At 51.9% G+C, this 20,259-nt stretch overlaps 1 protein-coding gene across 1 annotated transcript in view; it reads left to right on the forward strand.

Annotated features, from left to right (window-relative positions):
* The first annotated feature begins 719 nt into the window (after positions 1-719).
* The window catches only part of CAV3 (caveolin 3), a 29,922-nt gene continuing 10,382 nt past the window's right edge, over positions 720-20,259 (forward strand). The window contains exon 1 of the mRNA XM_063938854.1: positions 720-947. Coding sequence (XP_063794924.1) covers positions 837-947 — 111 coding nt within the window. The 5' untranslated portion in view covers positions 720-836. The remainder of the gene's footprint in view (positions 948-20,259) is intronic.

Below are 20,259 nucleotides of genomic sequence, written 5' to 3' on the forward strand. Positions count from 1 at the left end.
ACTCTGGCTTCGTGCTCTCGATAAGGCCTCATTTATATAACTATGCATTGCCGGGACAGGCCATGCATTGTTATAATGCTCCTTAGTAATGACTTCCAATGCAAATGTGCCTATCTGTGTGTGCACAGAACAGGTGCAAGGGACCCGTGACAGTAGTGCACTCTGGGAAACGGCAGGAAGAGAAGTGTCTCTTCTGTGCTTTTCACAAGTGCGAGCAGACATAACGCCATCCAGAGATGGAAGTAAAACTTGTCTCATCTTTATACATATCCATCGTGTAAAGGCTGCATTTCGGGCACTGTCCCATCGCTAGGCCACAGTGTCCAATGGTGGGGAACTGTGTAAATATTTTTTAAATAAATATGCCCCAAAAGATCATAATCCAAAGATGCTTTTTCAATGATCCCCTTTAAAATATTGGTCGCTGTGATTTCGCCAACACCCAAATCACACAAACTATGACATTACCACTTAGAGTATTGTGAGTGTATGGAAAATGTCCAATGACAAGTTTATGCAAAAAAAAAAAAAGCATTGGTTACCCTGGGTTACGGCACATTTTATGTTTAGTGCATCCTCACAAATGTCCCCCACCGCCTATTATCTGCGTGTCCTAAAGTGATCCAGGGGCTCGGTTTCAGCTGAGAAATGTCGTGCAGTCAGATTGCCAGCGAGCTGGCTCTGTCATGCAGCTGTCCTCTGGCTTCCAGAGAGGGTTCAGCTGTCAGAGACATACCACCAAGACTCAGCCACCCCCGGCCAGCAGACACCTCTACGACTCCAGAACCCACACGCAAGGGGCAGTGACTGGCTGCACGGTGCCTGTGGGGTAAGTCATGGCTGAGGAACAGTCGTACTATGAAGACCGCATCTCCAAGGACATTCTCACCAAAGAAATCGACCTGGTGGACAGAGACCCCAAGCGGATTAATGAAGATGTCATCAAGGTCTGGCGTATTTGCTTGTATTAGTGGTCAGTTTAAGGATGATTAGCATTCATTGAATAATTGGGTATATTAATATTTATACATTCCTGGCGTGTTGTGTGCCCTGGGTCTGGCTGCTGCATTCATTAACCTAAAAATATCATTAATTAAGTCCAATTTTCACCTGCAGACCACTTATGTCATCATTACCAACCTAGAGGTAGCTGCGCAGCACTATACACGTCAGGCCTAGTCCTATGGACTTGTCTTATTCCACTTGTCGCTGCAACGGTGCAGACCCCCAGCACTAATGCAACTTTGCAGCATCAGACTTCTGCTTGCTTCACAATTGCACCCGGTATTATAGGGAGACACAGTTGGAGCAGGATCTCCGTGGCTGCAATCGTTTGCATTGGACAGTTGGAGTTGGACTATATCATGGCTGGTGGTCTGGCCCCCAGGCCCTAGGAATCAGCCACAGGCCAGGTTGGAGAATGATAAAGTTCAAACCAATCAGCTCCTAACTGTCATTTTTCAAACACAGCCTGTAACATGGCAGTCAGGAGCTGATTGGTCGGTACTTTATCACCGTGTCATTTATCACTCTCCAAGGCTTGATAAATCTAGGCCTAAGACATGAAGACAGAGAACAACAGATTTATGCATTAAAGGGGGCCATTTACTAAGCAGTGATAAGAGTGGAGAAGTGAGCCAGTGGAGAAATTTCCCCATCAACCAATCAGCAGCTCTGTATAATTTTATAGTATGCAAATTATAGATGTTACTTCAGTGCTGATTGGTTGCCATGGGCAACTTCTCCACTGGCTCACTTCTCCGCTCTTATCACTGCTTAGTAAATGTCCCCCACATGCAGGGACAGGGGGACCTATAGAAGCCTTTCCCGGCAATCTGTAATGTAAAGTAATGGCATTAGCGATCACCTTAATATAAGCTGGGGGTCCCTGGCGGCATTTTGCACGTGTACAGCCATAAGACAGCGCATTCATGAGCGGCTATCTCCTGGTAAAATCTGCGATAGGTAGCCCATAGAGGCATCTGGAGCTTGGTAAATTTCCCAATATACCATCCCCCACGGGGGTTGCTGTTGCTATCAGTAACGGGCTGCTTGCATTTTGCAGGGTTCCCTCCCGAAAAAGGATATTTTAACACAATTATATTTTAATAAATACGAAGGCTGCTAAATTGATGAATTTACTAACCTCCAGTGGATGTACTGACGGTGCAGACTGATTTTACAGAGGTGTTTCCAGGGAAATATTCAATTCCAGTCAGGATTTCCGTCAAGTCAGAAAGACGGCAGTTTCCGACTTTTTTAGGTTTAATCAGGATTCAACCTATTCAACTGAGTTGCCATTTTTCCGACTTGCCACGGATCCACGTATTTTGTCGAATTTGTGGCCATTTCCGACAGGTTTTTGGCCCATTTTCGACAATGCTGATTTGACTTAAAAAAAAGTCGGATCAGCATTGTCGAAAACGGGCAAAACCTGTCGGAAATGCCGGCAAATTGAATACTGCATTGTCGGATCCTCTCTGTCGGAGAAGATCCAATAGGCATTGAAGAAGCCCCTTAGTGAATATTTGCTGCAGTTCTGCACATAAAGGGCCTCATTCATGTTTGCACGCAATCGCCGATGTTCTCGCAAGTGAGCGATCATCTACAGACTGCGCATGCGTAGGGATTGCACTGCGCAGGTTTCAAAAGGCGGGATGTATTAACATACATCGTCGCCCTCGCTGCCGATTGCAGCGATGTTGATATATGCGATCAATATCACAATCCCTGGGCTCTTCACCTGCTCCCTGGGAAGCAGGCAGAAGGCTATCCCCGGCGCTTCTTCCTCCCCCCTGCAGCCGGAAGGACCTCCGGCTGCGTTACTAGGAGGAGAAGGAGATTACTGTCCGGGTCCAGGCTTCCTGGAGGAAGGTATGCCATAGGGAGGGGGGGGGGGGAGGGTGTCGGCTTCTGCGGCGGGTTGCGGTTGCTGGCAATAAGAAGCCCATAGGCTTCTATAGGTTATCGCCATCCAAAGATGGTGATACCCTGTGCAGTGAAAACGCAGCAGTCGGCTGTTAGTACATACGAAAATGCAATAAAACCCCGAAAACGGGGGTTTTATCGCATTTTCCCTGTAGTATATCCCGCCCAAAGTGTCTTTTGTGATCGTCCTCGCACTAAAATTTTTTATCGTAGACTGATTGACGGGAAGGGCCGGGGAATAGTAGCAAAAACGCAAGCATGACACGGCCGTTTTCGGGGCGTGTATCTGCCATCAGTTGCAGTCATGAACATAGAGAAACATGGCGCCAGCCTCGCTACTGCCGCGGCCAATCTGCATGACCATAAGGCTACCCTAGCAGTCGATGTTCCTCGTTCTTGCGTATAGTCGGCCGATGTGTTGCATTTGCAACATGAAATAGTCCCAAAGTGACGCAGCGAGGCTGCACTCGTCCTGTGCCGTTTGTTCTAGTCAAAACAGACTGTAAGCTCTTTGGGTTATTTCAAAACCTTTAAATCCTTCAGCCAATAGTAGTAACATGAGTCAGCATGAAAACGATCATGTATTTTGCAGAGACCAGGCCTCACATCTGACTGGTGTGTTACACGTTTATTTGAGCTGATATTAGTGTGCCTCTGTATGGAGTCATCGTACGTAGGATATTATTAACCTTTTATTTTTACCCTGTGTCTATATAGAGCACACGTATCACGTAGCGCTAAACGTAGGATGCTTCATCTTTCACATCAATCCCTGCCCCAGTGGAGCTTCCAGTCTAATTCTCTACCACCCACGCTAACTTTAGCCGGCCGGTGTTATTTCTGGACTGTGAGAGGAATCTTGAGCATCTGGTGGAAGCCCGTGTAAACGGGGTGGGGTGTTGGGCGGGGGGATTCCATATAATTAATATGTACAGTATATGCTTGAAAATATGAATCATTTGTGCATTTACATTTAAGCTCTGATGCAGCCTCTGTAGCGTATATTCTGTAGTTATTAAACCTTTCGCTGTTACCCCACATTCTTGCACTAAGCCCCTCATTGTCACACACGCTGTACCCTGACACCCTGGTTGCTATATTAGTGTATTTGGAAGTTGTGTAGATGAAGGGACGCATTACTCCTGATATATCTTTATCCTCTGTCCCCGTAACCCCGTCCCCATCGGCGCATGCACGCCGTGTCACTTCTGTATGAAATCTCCTATATAATAGCCTTATTCTGTGACCTTGTGATTCATTTGCTAACGCTGGGCGGAGTTACAATACTGGGCGGAGTTAGTCAAATGAGTCACAGAGATCTGGCCAAATCTACAGGAGACTAGGAGCAGAAGCAGATAGCATGGACATTGGGCATGTCACAGACAGGGCTGCATACCTCCCAGCTTTCTGCAGGAGCTTTCTCCAGGCAGAAGGAGGGAAACACACTCGGCAAAAAGGGGGCGTGGCTTCATGGGAGGGCCCCGTTTTCGTCAGTGAGGGGGCATGCCCAGCGCTCTGTGAGCTGCTGGCATGCTCCCAGGGGCTGATTATGAGTCCGGGGGGCCCAGGGCACTTGTGACAGGGGAGCCCTATCTCATTGCTGTGCCTGCTGTGGGTTAGGGGCGTGGCCTAATCGCGGCCCGCGTGGCCACGCCCCCTTATGCAAATTTCTATTTTTATTTTTTTGATGGGATTTTGGCCCCTCAGCTAGGGCTAAATCCAGAGAAGGTGGTCGCTCCCCCCTACACACCCGCACAGGGAGAAGAAAGCAGGGAGGCTGCTGCCTCCCTGCAACACCACAGACCTGCCAATATGCAGCAGAGTGTGCTGACTGTAGCACAAATGCTGCCGCTGTTGCTGGCAGGACGGGGGGGGGGAGCTTCTGAGCTGGAACAGAGCTACTCCAGCCGGAGGGGCCCCCTAAAACTGTGGGGCCAACGGTACGTATCCCCTGCCCCCCCCCCACCTTAATCCGGCTCTGCTGCTGGACCCCCCATTAATCCGTACCCCCTGATGCCCCCTCTCCCTCTGTCTCCACTATTCACCGCTGCTCTGCTAAGCAGAACAGCGAGTACAGGAGCTTTCCAACTGCCCCCCCCCCCCCCCCCCCCCACCGCCGGACACTGCGACCCGCGGGTGGGACAGCGGGACAGACCCCAAAAAATGGGACTGTCCCGCGAAAATCGGGACATTTGGGAGGTATGGGGGTGTGTGAGGGAGTATGCCGTACAGACAGACGGGCACCGGCTCACTGTGTGCTTGACCCCCCACATCGGCATACTCAGCAGGGTCTCTCTGGTGCGGAGGAGCGTCACTTTCTAGCACACTCCACACTTCTTAGCTGCAGTTTAGTGAGGCACCTGCCGCTGTGCAGGTTCCATACTGCCTCTGTTATCTCCAGCCCCGGCAACCCCACCGCTAGCTGCAGCGCTGCCACCCGCAGTGGAGTGCGCCCAGCTCCTTCACACACTTTAGCTGGCGGGTAGCGCTACAGAAATCCGAGCTGCTTGCAGGCTCTGACCCACTCCTCCCTCCAGCCGCAGCGTCTCCTGGGAGCTAACCAGTCACTCCCAGTCTCCCCTTACCACAGTGCCCGGAAGCCGTGAGGTCCGCGCCACGTGCATGCTATGACCCCCTCCTCCCTCCAGCCGCAGCATCTCCTGGGGGCTAACCAGTCATTTCCAGTCTCACCTTACCACAGTGCCCGGCAGCTGCGCAAGGTCTGCGGTGTGTGACTGAGGAGGGGGGGGAGGGATGCGGACGGGCAGAGGAAGCAGGAATCCAGCCTGAGAGAGTCAGCCATGCCAAGTCTCCAGCAGCAGCAGATCCCAACAGGTTGGAGTGGAACAGCAGCAGCCAGCAGCAGTGACTCCGGTAAGACACATCTGTCTGTCACCACTGTTTTGTCCCTAATACCAATCTCTCCCTTGCCCTGTGTTCTGTCATGTCCCTGTCACCCCTGGCCTTGCCCTGCCACCCTTATCCTGGCCCTTTCACCCTTATCCTGGCCCTGTCACCCTTATCCTGTCCCTATCATTTCTGTCCTGGCCCCGTCACCCCTGTCCTGGCCCCGTCACCCCTGTCCTGGCCCCGTCACCCCTGTCCTGGCACCGTCACCCCTGTTCTGACCCTGTCACCCCTGTCCTGGCCCCGTCAACCCTGTACTGACCCTGTCACCCCTGTCCTGGCCCTGTTACTGCATACCCTCCAACTACCTTTTATGGCATATACAGTACCCGCAGCGCCTCCAGACCTCTCCCCAATGCACCACACCTCCGCACCTTCCCCTCCACCACATGCGGCACTCCACCCCTCCCCCACATGCTGTGCCTCCAGACCCCCTACACCACCCGTGGCTCCCACTCCTCCACCCCTTCACCACCCACAGCACCTCCAGGCCCCTTCCACCATTCACCCCCCTTATATCTTATATGTCTCCCCCCACACCTGCCCCCCTCCACCCGCAGCATCTGCAGACACCCTCCTCCATCAGCGGTCCCCCCCTCCCCCACCCCTCCCCCACCAATGGCACCCCCGCACCTGCCCCTCCACCACCTGCAGCACCTCCGGACCTCCTTTCCCATCCGCCGCAACACCCGTACCTGCCCCTACCCTACCCATGGTGCCTGCGGTCCCCTACCCCACCCCCGGCACTCCCGTCCCTTCCCATCCCACAGCACCTCCGGAACCCTTCATCCATCCACAACATCCCCACACCTGCCCCTCTCCCACCCGTGGCACCCCTGCCCCTCCCCCACCTTCAGTGCCTCCGGACCCCTCCCCCATCTGCATCCCCCACTCCTCTACCCCTCCCCCACGCGCAGCACCTCCCGAACCTTCCCCATCCGGGCCCCACCCCCACTTCTGCCTCCCCTCCACCCGCAGCATCTACAGACACCATCCGCAGTCCCCCCCGCACCCGCTACATTCTGTACATCGGGCCCTGCAGGTGCTGTTCACGCCGTCGCAAGGGGCTGCGCCTCCGTCACCATCGCACGCCCTTTCATTGTGCAATATTTAACCACTAACAAAGGAATGCAGGTAATACTCCATATAATACAAATATTGAACCCCAGAAAGGCATGCAAGGGTTAAGGGGGCGTAGCCCCTTGCAACGGTGTGAAGAGCGCCCGTAGGGCGCGATGAAGCACCTAGTTAATAATAATTGTGGAGAAGTTGCCCATGGCAACCAATCAGCTGCTCTGTATAATTTTATAGAATGCAATTTTTAAATGTTACCTCATCACTGATTGGTTGCCATGGGCAACTTCTCCACTGGCTCACTTCCCCACTCTTTTCACTGATTCAGGAATAGACCCCTCAGTCACGCCAGGCCATACACAGATCTGGCCACATGCCTAAATTGTGAGGGCACACCTCCATTTTACTGCAAACGTTTGGACGATAGATAGGTATGTGAGAGAGACAGATAGATGGATATGAGGGGGGAGCCAGGTCGGCACAGCGGGAGCCGTGGCACGGCATAAGTGGATAGTGTGAGGGGCGAGGTGCTGCCCCAGCCCCGCTATATACTGCTGAGGAAACCGCCATTGTAAAACTGGGGATGTTGCTTCCATGCAGTGATTCAGTGTGAATGCCATTGCCACCGTACCACCCACTTTACTGGAAATGGGTAGCTGCAAGCACCATCCGAGATTTGGGAGCCGCACGGCCGTTCTGGAAGTGTAGGCAAGTATGAGATGGATGGATGAATAGATGGATGGATAGACGGGCGTATCTAGAGAGGAGGAGGCCTTCTCCTCTCTAACCGGTGGCGGCGCTGTGACTCTGGGCTCTAGGGTCCCTAGTGGTGTCCCATAGTCTAGAGCGTATGTGCAGATCTCTGGGAAAATGGCGCTGTGGCCATTTTCCCAGTGATTTTCCTACTGCACATGTGCAAAAAGACTGGGAAAATGGCACCACACCATTTTCCCAGTGATTTCTGGAGCAATGCTGCTTTGCCGCGGGATAATGGGTGCAGGGTGTGGGCCCCACTGTACCCCGGGGGCCCGTATGCACCGCACACACTGCACCCATTATAAATACACCAGTGTAGATAGAGTGTGAGCGTGTCCCCATTTCAGGCTCTAAATCTGAATGAATCACAGACTGACTGAACGCGGTTATTATGTTTTCTGATAACTTCCCGAAGCTTGTGCATAAACATGCTGTAAATTAGATTTCATGTGGTGAAGGGGTCTTGACTTTAACCCTATACTTGCAGCCTATGCACAGCTGTTTGCGCAAAGCCGCTTCTGAGCCAATGAGATAAGGGTAATGGAATGAGATGAAATCTTGAGAATTAATAAGAGCAGCAATCTGGTAATGACTGATGCTCTGCGAGTTCTCTGTGTGCGGAGTCGCCTTCGTGAATATTATAATAATTACTCTAACTGCTGTAACATCGGCCGTGGATGAGAATACAAAGAGGGAATCGTCGCTTTCACTAAACTGAACAATATCGGAGAAAGTCCTTTCTTGCTTTTTTTTACCTAACAGCAACGGACGACTAACCCTAACGCCCCGTTTACATGTTTACGTGTTGTACCCGCAAATATTAAGATATCGGAAATGTCTGCTGCGATACCCCTTTTTCGATCGCAAAAGCAGCACCCTTAAATTCCATCTTCACAGGACCATCGTAGCCATTGGTTACTGTCTACAGAGTTTACCTGGAGATGGCTTCATGGGGAAGAGGTGTGGGCCAGAAAAGTACTAATTCACATTACACCACACAGTAGTGTCCGTTATTCTCAGTACACCAGACAGTAGTGCCCCTTATACACGTTACGCCACAAATTAAAGCCCCTTATACACGTTACGCCACACAGTAGTGCCCCTCATACACGTTATGACACATGGTAGAGCCAATAAGCATAATGCACCACAGTAAAGGCGCTTATACACATTATGCCATAGTAGAGCCTCTTGTATATGTTACACCACAGTAGAGCCATTATGGAAGTAGCTGTATTTAACTATTTACTTATTCAATAAAAAAATAAAAATAAAAACCAACACTGCAGCAGGCCAGCGTCACTCTCTGAGCAAGCGTGCTAACACAGCCGTTTTCCCTGATTAGTAGGTAGCCACATGTATTATAGTAACAATGGAGTCTGCACCCCCTGTATTATAGTAATAGGACACTACAGTGTAACCCATGCTGCACCAAAGTCTTCTCCGGCTGTACTATAATCATACCTCCCAACATGACCCACTCCAGGAGGGACACAATGCTCTGCTCCTGGACTTTTCTCTCAATATATTATTGCCGGCACCTGTTTTGAACAGGTTAACGGATGAGAAAGGTGTTTCATCACAGGTGATAGCAATCATAAATTAAGAGGTAAGTCCAGGAGCAGAACATTCTGTTCCTCCTGGAGAGGGTCATGTTGGGAGGTATGCTATAACAAGACATCAGTGCCAGACCCTCCAACTGTACCTTTTTGGCCGGTACAGTACCGTTTTTTTAAGGTCTGTACCGGCCAAAAAGGGCTTTGTACCGATTTTTGACTCACTGCATCTCCATTGAAAGTATAGGAAAGGGGGCGTGGCCACACTCCCTTTACCCGCGGCCACGCCCCCTTTCCTTGATTGTACCGGTTTTTACGTGTACAATGTTGGAGGGTATGCACTATGCAGTGCCTGATCCGGTTTTGTAGTACAGCAACCTTACACCAGAGCCTGCTCAGCCTATAGAATAATAATAATCAGGGCCGTAACTACGTGTGTGCCAAGTGGGCTTGGCACACAGCGCAGTTGCCCTAAGGGCGCACGGCCAGCGGCATGTAATGAGTCAAATTGACTCATTACATGCCGCCTCTGCTGTGTGCTGTGTGCGCCGTGCGCCGCGCTGTGGAGGGAGAAGAGGACCAGCGCCGGGCAGCGGAGAAGGAGGAGGAGGGAGGGGGAGCAGGGAGCCGCAGCAGCGCTATGTTATTGGTAGTAAGCGCCGCTGCAGCATCCCCCTCTCCTTCTGTATTGGCTGCCCGGCGCTGCTGTGGATGCTGGGATGCGGTTCCTCCATCCCAGCATCCACAGCAGCGCCGGGCAGCCAATACGGAAGGAGAGGGGGATGCTGCAGCGGCGCTTACTACCAATGACATAGCGCTGCTGCGGCTTCCTGCTCCCCCTCCCTCCTCCTCCTTCTCACCTCACTGCCTGCACCGAGGGAGCTGCACGAGGAGCCTGACTGCCAGCAGGGAGATGGTAAGTATATCTCTCTTTCTCTCTCTCTCTCTCGGGGTCACCGTCTGCCGCAATGTGTAAAAAGGGGGATGGCTGCCGCAATGTGGAAAAAGGGGGCCTGGCTGCCGCAATGTGTAAAAAGGGGGACTGGCTGCCGCAATGTGTAAAAAGGGGGACTGGCTGCCGCAATGTGTAAAAAGGGGGACAAAAGGGGCCTGGCTGCCGCAATGTGTAAAAAGGGGGACTGGCTGCCGCAATGTGTAAAAAGGGGGCCTGGCTGCCGCAGTGTGTAAAAAGGGGGACTGGCTGTCGCAATGTGTAAAAAGGGGGACTGTCTGCTGTAATGTGTAAAAAGGGTGACGCTGTCTGCTGTAATGTATAAAAGGGGCTCTACCTGGTGTAGTGGTGCTACTGTGCAGCGTAATTTGAATAATGTAGACTACTGTGCACCGTAGTATGAATTGCTATTATTTTGTGGCCACGCCCCTTCCCCGTGAAGCCACGCCCCTATAAAAAATTCACGCCTACGGCGCGCACTGCCCCTATCTTACATGGGGGGCGCCACTGTCGTTTCTTGCACACAGCGCTAAAATGCCTAGTTACGGCACTGATAATAATAATAATAATAATAATAATAATAATAATCTCCTATATCAGTGGTTCTCAAACTCGGTCCTCAGGACCCCACACAGTTCACGTTTTCCATGTCACCCAGCAGCTGCACTGTGTATCACCAACTGTCACATTTAAAAAATCTACAGGTGACCTGCAAAACATGCACTGTGTGGGGTCCTGAGGACCGAGTTTGAGAACCTGTGTCCTATATAATAGCCCTATTCTGTGACCTTGTGATTCATTTGCTAACGCTGGGCGGAGTCACAACAGTGGGCGGAGTTATTCAAATGAGTCACAGAGATCTGGCCAAATCTACAGGAGACTAGGAGCAGAAGCAGATAGCATGGGCATTGGGCATGGCACAGGCAGGGCTGCATACCTCCCAGCTTTCTGCAGGAGCTTTCTCCAGGCAGAAGGAGGGAAACACACTCGGCGAAAAGGGAGCGTGGCTTCACGGGAGGGCCCCCGTTTTCGTCAGTGAGGGGACTTGCCCAGCGCTCTGTGAGCTGCTGGCATGCCCCCAGGGGCTGATTATGAGTCCGGGGGGCACAGGGCACTTGAGACAGTGGAGCCCTATCTCATTGCTGTGCCTGCTGTGGGTTGGGGGCGTGGCCTAATCGCGGCCCGCGCGGCCACGCCCCTTATGCAAATTCCGGTTTTTATTTTTATTTTTTTTATGGGATTTTGGCCCCTCAGCTAGGGCTAAATCCAGAGGACGTGGTCGCTCCCCCTACACACCCGCACAGGGAGAAGAAAGCAGGGAGACTGCTGCCTCCCTGCAACACCACAGACCTGCCAATATGCAGCAGCGTGTGCTGACTGTAGCACAATGCTGCCGCTGTTGCTGGCAGGACGGGGGGAGCTTCTGAGCTGGGACAGAGCTACTCCAGCCGGGGGGCCCCCAAAAACTGTGGGGCCAACGGTACGTATCCCCTGCCCCCCCCCCCTTAATCCGACTCTGCTGCTGGAACCCCCCCCCGTAATCCGTACCCCCTGATGCCCCCTCTCCCTCTGTCTCCACTATTCACCGCTGCTCTGCTAAGCAGAACAGCGAGTACAGGAGCTTTCCAACTGCCCCCCCCCCCCCACCGCCGGACACTGCGACCCGCGGGTGGGACAGTGGGACAGACCCCAAATATGAGACTGTCCCGCGAAAATCGGGACAGTTGGGAGGTATGGGGGTGTGTGAGGGGGTATGCCGTACAGACAGACGGGCACCGGCTCACTGTGTGCTTGACCCCCCACATCGGCATACTCAGCAGGGTCTCTCTGGTGCGGAGGAGCGTCACTTTCTGACACACTCCACGCTTCTTAGCTGCAGTTTAGTGGGGCACCTGCCGCTGTGCAGGTTCCATACTGCCTCTGTTATCTCCAGCCCCGGCAACCCCACCGCTAGCTGCAGCGCTGCCACCCGCAGTGGAGTGCGCCCAGCTCATTCACACACTTTAGCTGGCGGGTAGCGCTGCAGAAATCCGAGCTGCTTGCAGGCTCTGACCCACTCCTCTCTCCAGCCGCAGCGTCTCCTGGGGGCTAACCAGTCACTCCCAGTCTCCCCTTACCACAGTGCCCGGAAGCCGGGAGGTCCGCGCCACGTGCATGCTATGACCCCCTCCTCCCTCCAGCAGCAGCATCTCCTGGGGGCTAACCAGTCATTTCCAGTCTCACCTTACCACAGTGCCCGGCAGCTGCGCGAGGTCTGCGGTGTGTGACTGAGGGGGGGGGGAGGGATGCGGACTGGCAGAGAAAGCAGGACTCCAGCCTGAGAGAGTCAGCCATGCCAAGTCTCCAGCAGCAGCAGATCCAAAAAGGTTGGAATGGAACAGCAGCAGCCAGCAGCAGTGACTCCGGTAAGACACATCTGTCTGTCACCACTGTTTTGTCCCTAATACCAATCTCTCCCGTGCCCTGTGTTCTGTCATGTCCCTGTCACCCCTGGCCTTGCCCTGCCACCCTTATTCTGGCCCTTTCACCCTTATCCTGGCCCTGTCACCCTTATCCTGGCCCCGTCACCCTTATGCTGGCCCTGTTACCCCTATCCTGGCCCTGTCACCCCTGTGCTTGCCCTGTCAACCCTATACTGGCCCCGTCACCCCTGTCCTGGTCCTGCCGCCCCTAACCTGGCCCTGTCACCCCTATCCTGTCCCTATAATTTCTGTCCTGGCCCTGTCACCCCTGTCCTGGCCCCGTCACCCCTGTCCTGGCCCCGTCACCCCTGTCCTGGCACCGTCACCCCTGTCCTGGCCCCGTCAACCCTGTACTGACCCTGTCACCCCTGTCCTGGCCCTGTTACTGCATACCCTCCAACTACCTTTTATGGCATGTACAGTACCCGCAGCGCCTCCAGAACTCTCCCCAATGCACTACACCTCCGCACCTTCCCCTCCACCACATGCGGCACTCCACCCCTCCCCCACATGCTGTGCCTCCAGACCCCCTACACCACCCGTGGCTCCCACTCCTCCACCCCTTCACCACCCACAGCACCTCCAGGCCCCTTCCACCATTCACCCCCCTTATACGTCTCCCCCCACACCTGCCCCCCTCCACCCGCAGCATCTGCAGACACCCTCCTCCATCAGCGGTCCCCCCCTCACCCACCCCTCCCCCACCAATGGCACCCCCGCACCTGCCCCTCCACCACCTGCAGCACCTCCGGACCTCCTTTCCCATCCGCCGCAACACCCGTACCTGCCCCTACCCTACCCATGGTGCCTGCGGTCCCCTACCCAACCCCCGGCACACCCATCCCACAGCACCTCCGGAACCCTTCACCCATCCACAACATCCCCACACCTGCCCCTCTCCCACCCGTGGCACCCCTGCCCCTCCCCCACCTGCAGTGCCTCCGGACCCCTCCCCCATCTGCATCTCCCACTCCTCTGCCCCTCCCCCACGCGCAGCACCTCCCGAACCTTCCCCATCCGGGCCCCACCCCCACTTCTGCCTCCCCTCCACCCGCAGCATCTACAGACACCATCCGCAGTCCCCCCCGCACCCGCTACATTCTGTACATCGTGCCCTGCAGGTGCTGTTCACGCCGTCGCAAGGGGCTGCGCCTCCTTCACCATTGCACGCCCTTTCATTGTGCAATATTTAACCACTAACAAAGGAATGCAGGTAATACTCCATATAATACAAATATTAAACCCCAGAAAGGCATGCAAGGGTTAAGGGGGCGTAGCCCCTTGCGACGGTGTGAAGAGCGCCCGTAGGGCGCGATGAAGCACCTAGTAATAATAATATCATTGTTACCTGCTGACAGATACAGCAACTGATGCTTTCTGTTCTTCTGCTTCCTTGTGGGAATGATAGAAGGAAGGCAGAGCTCAGACCAAGGGGAAATGGCCGCCACTCCAAACCTAACTAAACGGCCAGGGAACATATTGCTGCCGGACTAGTATACAAGAAAATGGCCACTGACCTACTGCAGTGGGGACATGTATTAAATACTTTTTACAGAAGGTATTATAAGTGCATTGCAGATAGAAGGGAGCTGGGCCATAGGGAGATCTCAGCCATCCTCTTCCTGCTCCCGGACAGCAGGGACGGTGACTGTGGACAGGACATAGGCTGGCAGCAGGCGAGAGTGGGTGGGTGCAGGTGGGGTGACTGTGGCTGCGCCCTTAGACCGCCTCGCTCCGGGCTGTTGCCCTGCTCGGCCACCCCTAGAACCGCCACCGTGTCTAGCCTATAATTAGTTTCTGGACCCTGAGTCAGGTCCACACTGGACTCTATATTCTGCAGATTGTTAGACTATGGGGTAAATTTACTAAAATTCATATTTTTCCGAATGAGGTTAAAGTTCAAACACGAATGACATCGAAAGTGTAAAATTGCAACTTTTTGAATTTATTACGACTAATTTACTAAGCTGTCGTATTCTGCATTTTCGAATTTTCCGATGTCGATGTCATTCGTATTTTTTGGCAGTGTTTTACGGGAGTGAATTGTAAAACACTGCCGACATTAACACAATGAATCTCGGCCGGATCTGTGAGATCCGTGCTGGGCTTCATTGTGCACCTTTCGTAAAAAAAAGAACATTGTTAAAAATCCCCCAAAAAAATGCGTGGGGTCCCCCCCCCCCTAAACAAAACCAGCCTCGGGCTCTATGAGCCGGTCCTGGTTCACAAAATATGGGGGGGGGGAAATGACCGGGGTTCCCCCATATTTCATAAACCAGCACCGGGCTCTGCGCCTGGTCCTGGTTCCAAAAATACGGAGGACAAAAAGCGTAGGGGTCCCCCGTATTTATGAAACCAGCACCGGGCTCCACTAGTCAGGTACATAATGCCACAGCTGGGGGACACTTTTATATTGGTCCCTGCGGCCCTGGCATTACATACCCAACTAGTCACCCCTGGCCGGGGTACCCTGGAGGAGTGGGAACCCCTTAAATCAAGGGGTCCCCTTTTCCAGCCACCCAAGGGCCAGGGGTGAAGCCCGAGGCTGTCCCCCCCATCCAAGGGCGGCGGATGGTGGGCTGATAGCCTTTTGTGAAAATGAGAATATTGTTTTTAGTAGCAGTACTACAAGTCCCAGCAAGCCTCCCCCGCAAGCTGGTACTTGGAGAACCACAAGTACCAGCATGCGGTGGAAAACCGGGCCCGCTGGTACCTGTAGTACTACTACTAAAAAAATACCCCCAAAAAAACAGGACACACACACCGTGAAAGTAAAATTTTATTACATACATGCACACCACCATACATACATACTTACCTATGTTCACACGTGGCTCGGTCCTCTTCTCCATGTAGAATCCTAGGGGTACCTGTGAAAAAAATTATACTCACATAATCCAGGGTATCTTCTTTCCTTTTTATAATCCACGTACTTGGCAAAAAAATAAAACGGAAACCCGACCAAGCACTGAAAGGGGTCCCATGTTTACACATGGGACCCCTTTCTCCGACTGCCAGGACCCCCTCTGACTCCTGTCAAAGAGGGTCCCTTCAGCCAATCAGGGAGCGCCACGTCGTGGCTGTGTGCTCCTGTAGTGTCTGTCAGGCTGCACACGGCACAGATACAATGTAGCGCCTATGCGCTCCATTGTAGCCAATGGTGGGAACTTTGCGGTCAGCGGTTGACCGAAAATAACCTCACCGCTGACCGCAACGTCTTGCTGGGACTTGTAGTACTGCTACTAAAAACAATTTTCTCATTTTCACAAAAGGCTATCAGCCCCCCATCCGCCGCCCTTGGATGGGGGGGACAGCCTCGGGCTTCACCCCTGCCCTTGGGTGGCTGGAGGGGGGGGACCCCTTGATTTAAGGGGTTCCCACTCCTCCAGGGTACCCCGGCCAGGGGTGACTAGTTGGGTATGTAATGCCAGGGCCGCAGGGACCAATATAAAAGTGTCCCCCGGCTGTGGCATTATGTACCTGACTAGTGGAGCCCGGTGCTGGTTTCAAAAATACGTGGGACCCCTACGCTTTTTGTCCCCCGTATTTTTGGAACCAGGACCAGGTGCAGAGCCCGGTGCTGGTTTATGAAATATGGGGGAACCCCGGTCATTTTTCCCCCCATATTTTGTGAACCAGGACCGGCTCAAAGAGCCCGAGGCTGGTTTTGTTTAGTGGGGGGGCCCCCACGCATTTTTTTCCTGCAAATTTAACACAATCCAACCCCTTCCCACTGATAAACATGCACGGATCTCATGGATCCGTGCATGCCTTTCAGAACACGGTAAAAAAAAGCAGGTCTGTTTTATTTTAGCTTTTTTTTACGAATTGTATTTTTGCACGGCAGTGTTTGGCTATTGCCGGCAGTGTTTGTGAATTACACTTTTTAGTAAATTACCGAGTTCTACCAAATAACAGGCGTATTTGACCGATGGTGTATTCATTCGTAATTTTTTTCTTTGACTTCCAAAAAAATACGAATGCCCTCATCACTGCCGTGATTTGAGTTTAGTAAATTCCCGAGATGACACTTTGAAGAAAAAACACCATCTCGGTCAAAATCGGGAGCTTAGTAAATTTCCCCCTATGTCTGCAGTTGAATACGAACATCCAGCAGTAACTCATCATGTGCCCGCAAGGGGGCTCTGCTGCGCTTGCCCCCACCCAGCATTCTGCGGTCGGGATCCCAGGGTCGGTATGCAGACCTCCGGGATCCCGACCACTGGTCTCGCAGCCCCAACCCAAATATATGTGTGCACATGTAGTATGGAATATAGGGGGTCATTCCGAGTTGATCGCTAGCTGCATTAGTTCGCTGTGCAGCGATTAGGCAAAAAAACGGCACTTCTGCGCATGCGTATACGGCGCAATGCAGACGCGCGTCGTACAAATGCAACAATCCATGTAGTTTCACACAAGGTCTAGCGATGCTTTTCAGTCGCACTGCTGGCCGCAGAGTGATTGACAGGAAGGGGGCGTTTCTGGGTGTCAACTGACCGTTTTCAGGGAGTGTTCGGAAAAACGCAGGTGTGCCAGGAAAAACGCAGGCCTGGCTGGGTGAACGCAGGGCGTGTTCGTGTCGTCAAAACAGGAACTGAACAGTCTGAAGTGATCGCAAGCGCTGAGTAGGTCTGGAGCTACTCTAAAACTGCACAAAAAAAGTTTGCCGCCGCTCTGCGATCCTTTCGTTCGCACTTCTGCTGAGCTAAAATACACTCCCAGTGGGCGGCGGCATAGCGTTTGTACGGCTGCAAAAAACTGCTAGCGAGCGAACAACTCGGAATGACCACCATAGAGTGTAAGCTCCGCTGGGGCAGGAGCTGATGTGAATGACTAAATATTCTCTGCAAAGCGCTGCGTAACGTGTGTGCAATATATAAGTAACTGGTAAGAAGCCTAGAATAAAAAACAGACCAAAAAAAATCTATACCCCCTCTGTTTTCTAATACAATCATTAGGTTATTGCATAACCTAATGAGCAGCCATCAGCCCCTCCCAATGCCAGCTGCCTGCTCCACCCCAGCACTGCTCACCGGGCTATAGCATTAATGTAGGAGAGGGATGATGTAAGGGGGCGTGGCAGTAATTAGCATGTTAGCCAGACTGATCAGAATGCTGGTCCCAGAGGAGGGTCTTTCAGTTGGACAGGGGAGGAGGAAGCTCACTCATCTGTGAATAGCTTGTAGTTGGGTGACTAGTAAAGATCTGCTATCACATGGCTTACAGACGGGATGTCTGCTGTGCACAGGTAAAAAGTGGCGTAAAGTTTTCCCACAACGTGAACACTTTGGCTATATCCCAATTAGCTGCCAGAGTGATCACCAACACACATGGGGCAATGCACGGTTGTCACTCCGGGGAAGAGTTAAAAAAGCCACCATGACAGATGCTTCAAAGAGCATATTGGGAAGGTCTTACACTTGTGCTGGAGAGGAAAAGCCCTTTCATTTCCCTCAGTCACTAACAATTCCCTTTGAACGATATTACCAGAGTGGCTGAGTATATCACCCCAAAAGTCTATTATATATACAGTATATTATACATTCCTGCCTGCCTATAGAGGCGGCATATAATTAACGTATTTCTTACTGAAATTATAGATAAATACCGTAGGATCCAAAGGGGAACTGTGAGTTACACAACCTATATATCTTGTTTATATAGAGGGAACGCACCATTTCAGCTCTATCGGCCATATAACCACAGCAGAGCCGTAACTAGACTTTTTGGTGCCCTGTGCCAGAGAGAGAATTGGCACCCCCCTCCCATAAGGCGCATGCATTGTGGGGAAGGGGCATGACGAGATTGATCCCAGAGATAGCTCATGCTATGATACGCCTTCCAACATTATATATCACCCTGTGATCAGCGGTGTCCGGAATCCGGGCGGCGCTCACCCTGTGACGTCAGACGTTATCCGTCATCATAGTGCTCCCATCACCATGGTTACCATAATAACACTAGGTGAACACAAGCAGATACAAACAATGGCATTGGTACAGAATAGTAAGAGGAATGCAAACGATACCGCATTAACAACCGAGTTAATAATTCCGCAACGCATCAGGCAGCATTTACTGACTAACACATGTCTGGATACAAAAACAATCTCCGCGTTGCCAAACATAGGGGTCTATTTACTAAGCTTTGGATGGAAATAAATCCAACAGAGATAAAGTACCAGCCAATCAGCTCCTAACTGTCATTTTTCAAGCCCAGCCTGTGACATGGCAGTTAGATGCTGATTGGCTGGTACTTTATCTCGGTCCACTTTATCTCCATCCAAAGCTTAGTAAATAGACCCCATAATACTCATAACAACTAGAGATGAGCGGGTTCGGTTCGTCAAGATACGAACCCCCCCCGAAATTCACCTATTTTACACGGTTCCGAGCTCGGTTAACCCGAGCGCGCACGATCGTCATCATCCCGCTGTCGGATTCTCGCGAGATTCGTATTCTATATAAGGAGCCGCGCGTCGCTGCCATTTTCACTCGTGCATTGGAGATGATAGCGAGAGGACGTGGCTGCATTCTCTCAGTTTCTGTGTTCAGTGTGCTGCAAATATCTGTGCTCAATGTGCTGCAAATATCTGTGCTCAGTGTGCTGCAAATATCTACATTCTCTGCCTGAAAAACGCTCCATATCTGTGCTGCATTGTAGTTGTGCGCAGTATATAGTAGGAGGACGGTGCAGAATTTAGCTGACCACCAGTATATTTATAGCAGTACGGTGGCAGTACGGATGGTGTAATGGTTAGCATTACTGCCTCACAGCACTGAGGTTATGGGTTCGATTCCCACGATGGCCCTAACTGTGTGGAGTTTGTATATTCTCCCCATACTTGCGTGGGTTTCCTCCGGGTACTCCGGTTTCCTCCCACAATCCAAAAATATACTGGTAGGTTAATTGGCTCTCAACAAAATTAACCCTAGTGTGATTGTGTCTGTGTGTAAATGTGATAGGGAATATAGATTGTAAGCTCCACTGGGGCAGGGACTGATGTGAATGGCCAAATATTCTCTGTAAAGCGCTGCGGAATATGTGTGCGCTATATAAATAACTGGTAATAAATAATAAATAATACAGTAGTCCATTGCTCTACCTCTCTGTCGTCAAGTATACTATCCATCCACACCTGTGCTGCATTTTAGTTGTGCGCAGTATATAGTAGGAGGACAGTGCAGAATTTTGCTGACCACCAGTATATATATAGCAGTACGGTACAGTAGTCTATTGCTCTACCTCTGTGTCATCAAGTATACTATCCATCCATACCTGTGCTGCATTGTAGTTGTGCGCAGTATATAGTAGGAGGACAGTGCAGAATTTTGCTGACCACCAGTATATATATAGCAGTACGGTACAGTAGTTCATTGCTCTACCGCTGTGTCGTCAAGTATACTATCCATCCACACCTGTGCTGCATTTTAGTTGTGCGCAGTATATAGTAGGAGGACAGTGCAGAATTTTGCTGACCACCAGTATATATATAGCAGTACGGTACAGTAGTTCATTGCTCTACCTCTGTGTCGTCAAGTATATTATCCATCCATACCTGTGCTGCACTGTAGTTGTGCGCAGTATATAGTAGGAGGACAGTGCAGAATTTTGCTGACCACCA

Source organism: Pseudophryne corroboree, chromosome 9, assembly GCF_028390025.1.
Source record: "Pseudophryne corroboree isolate aPseCor3 chromosome 9, aPseCor3.hap2, whole genome shotgun sequence".
In the NCBI taxonomy this organism is placed as follows: Eukaryota; Metazoa; Chordata; class Amphibia; order Anura; family Myobatrachidae; genus Pseudophryne; species Pseudophryne corroboree.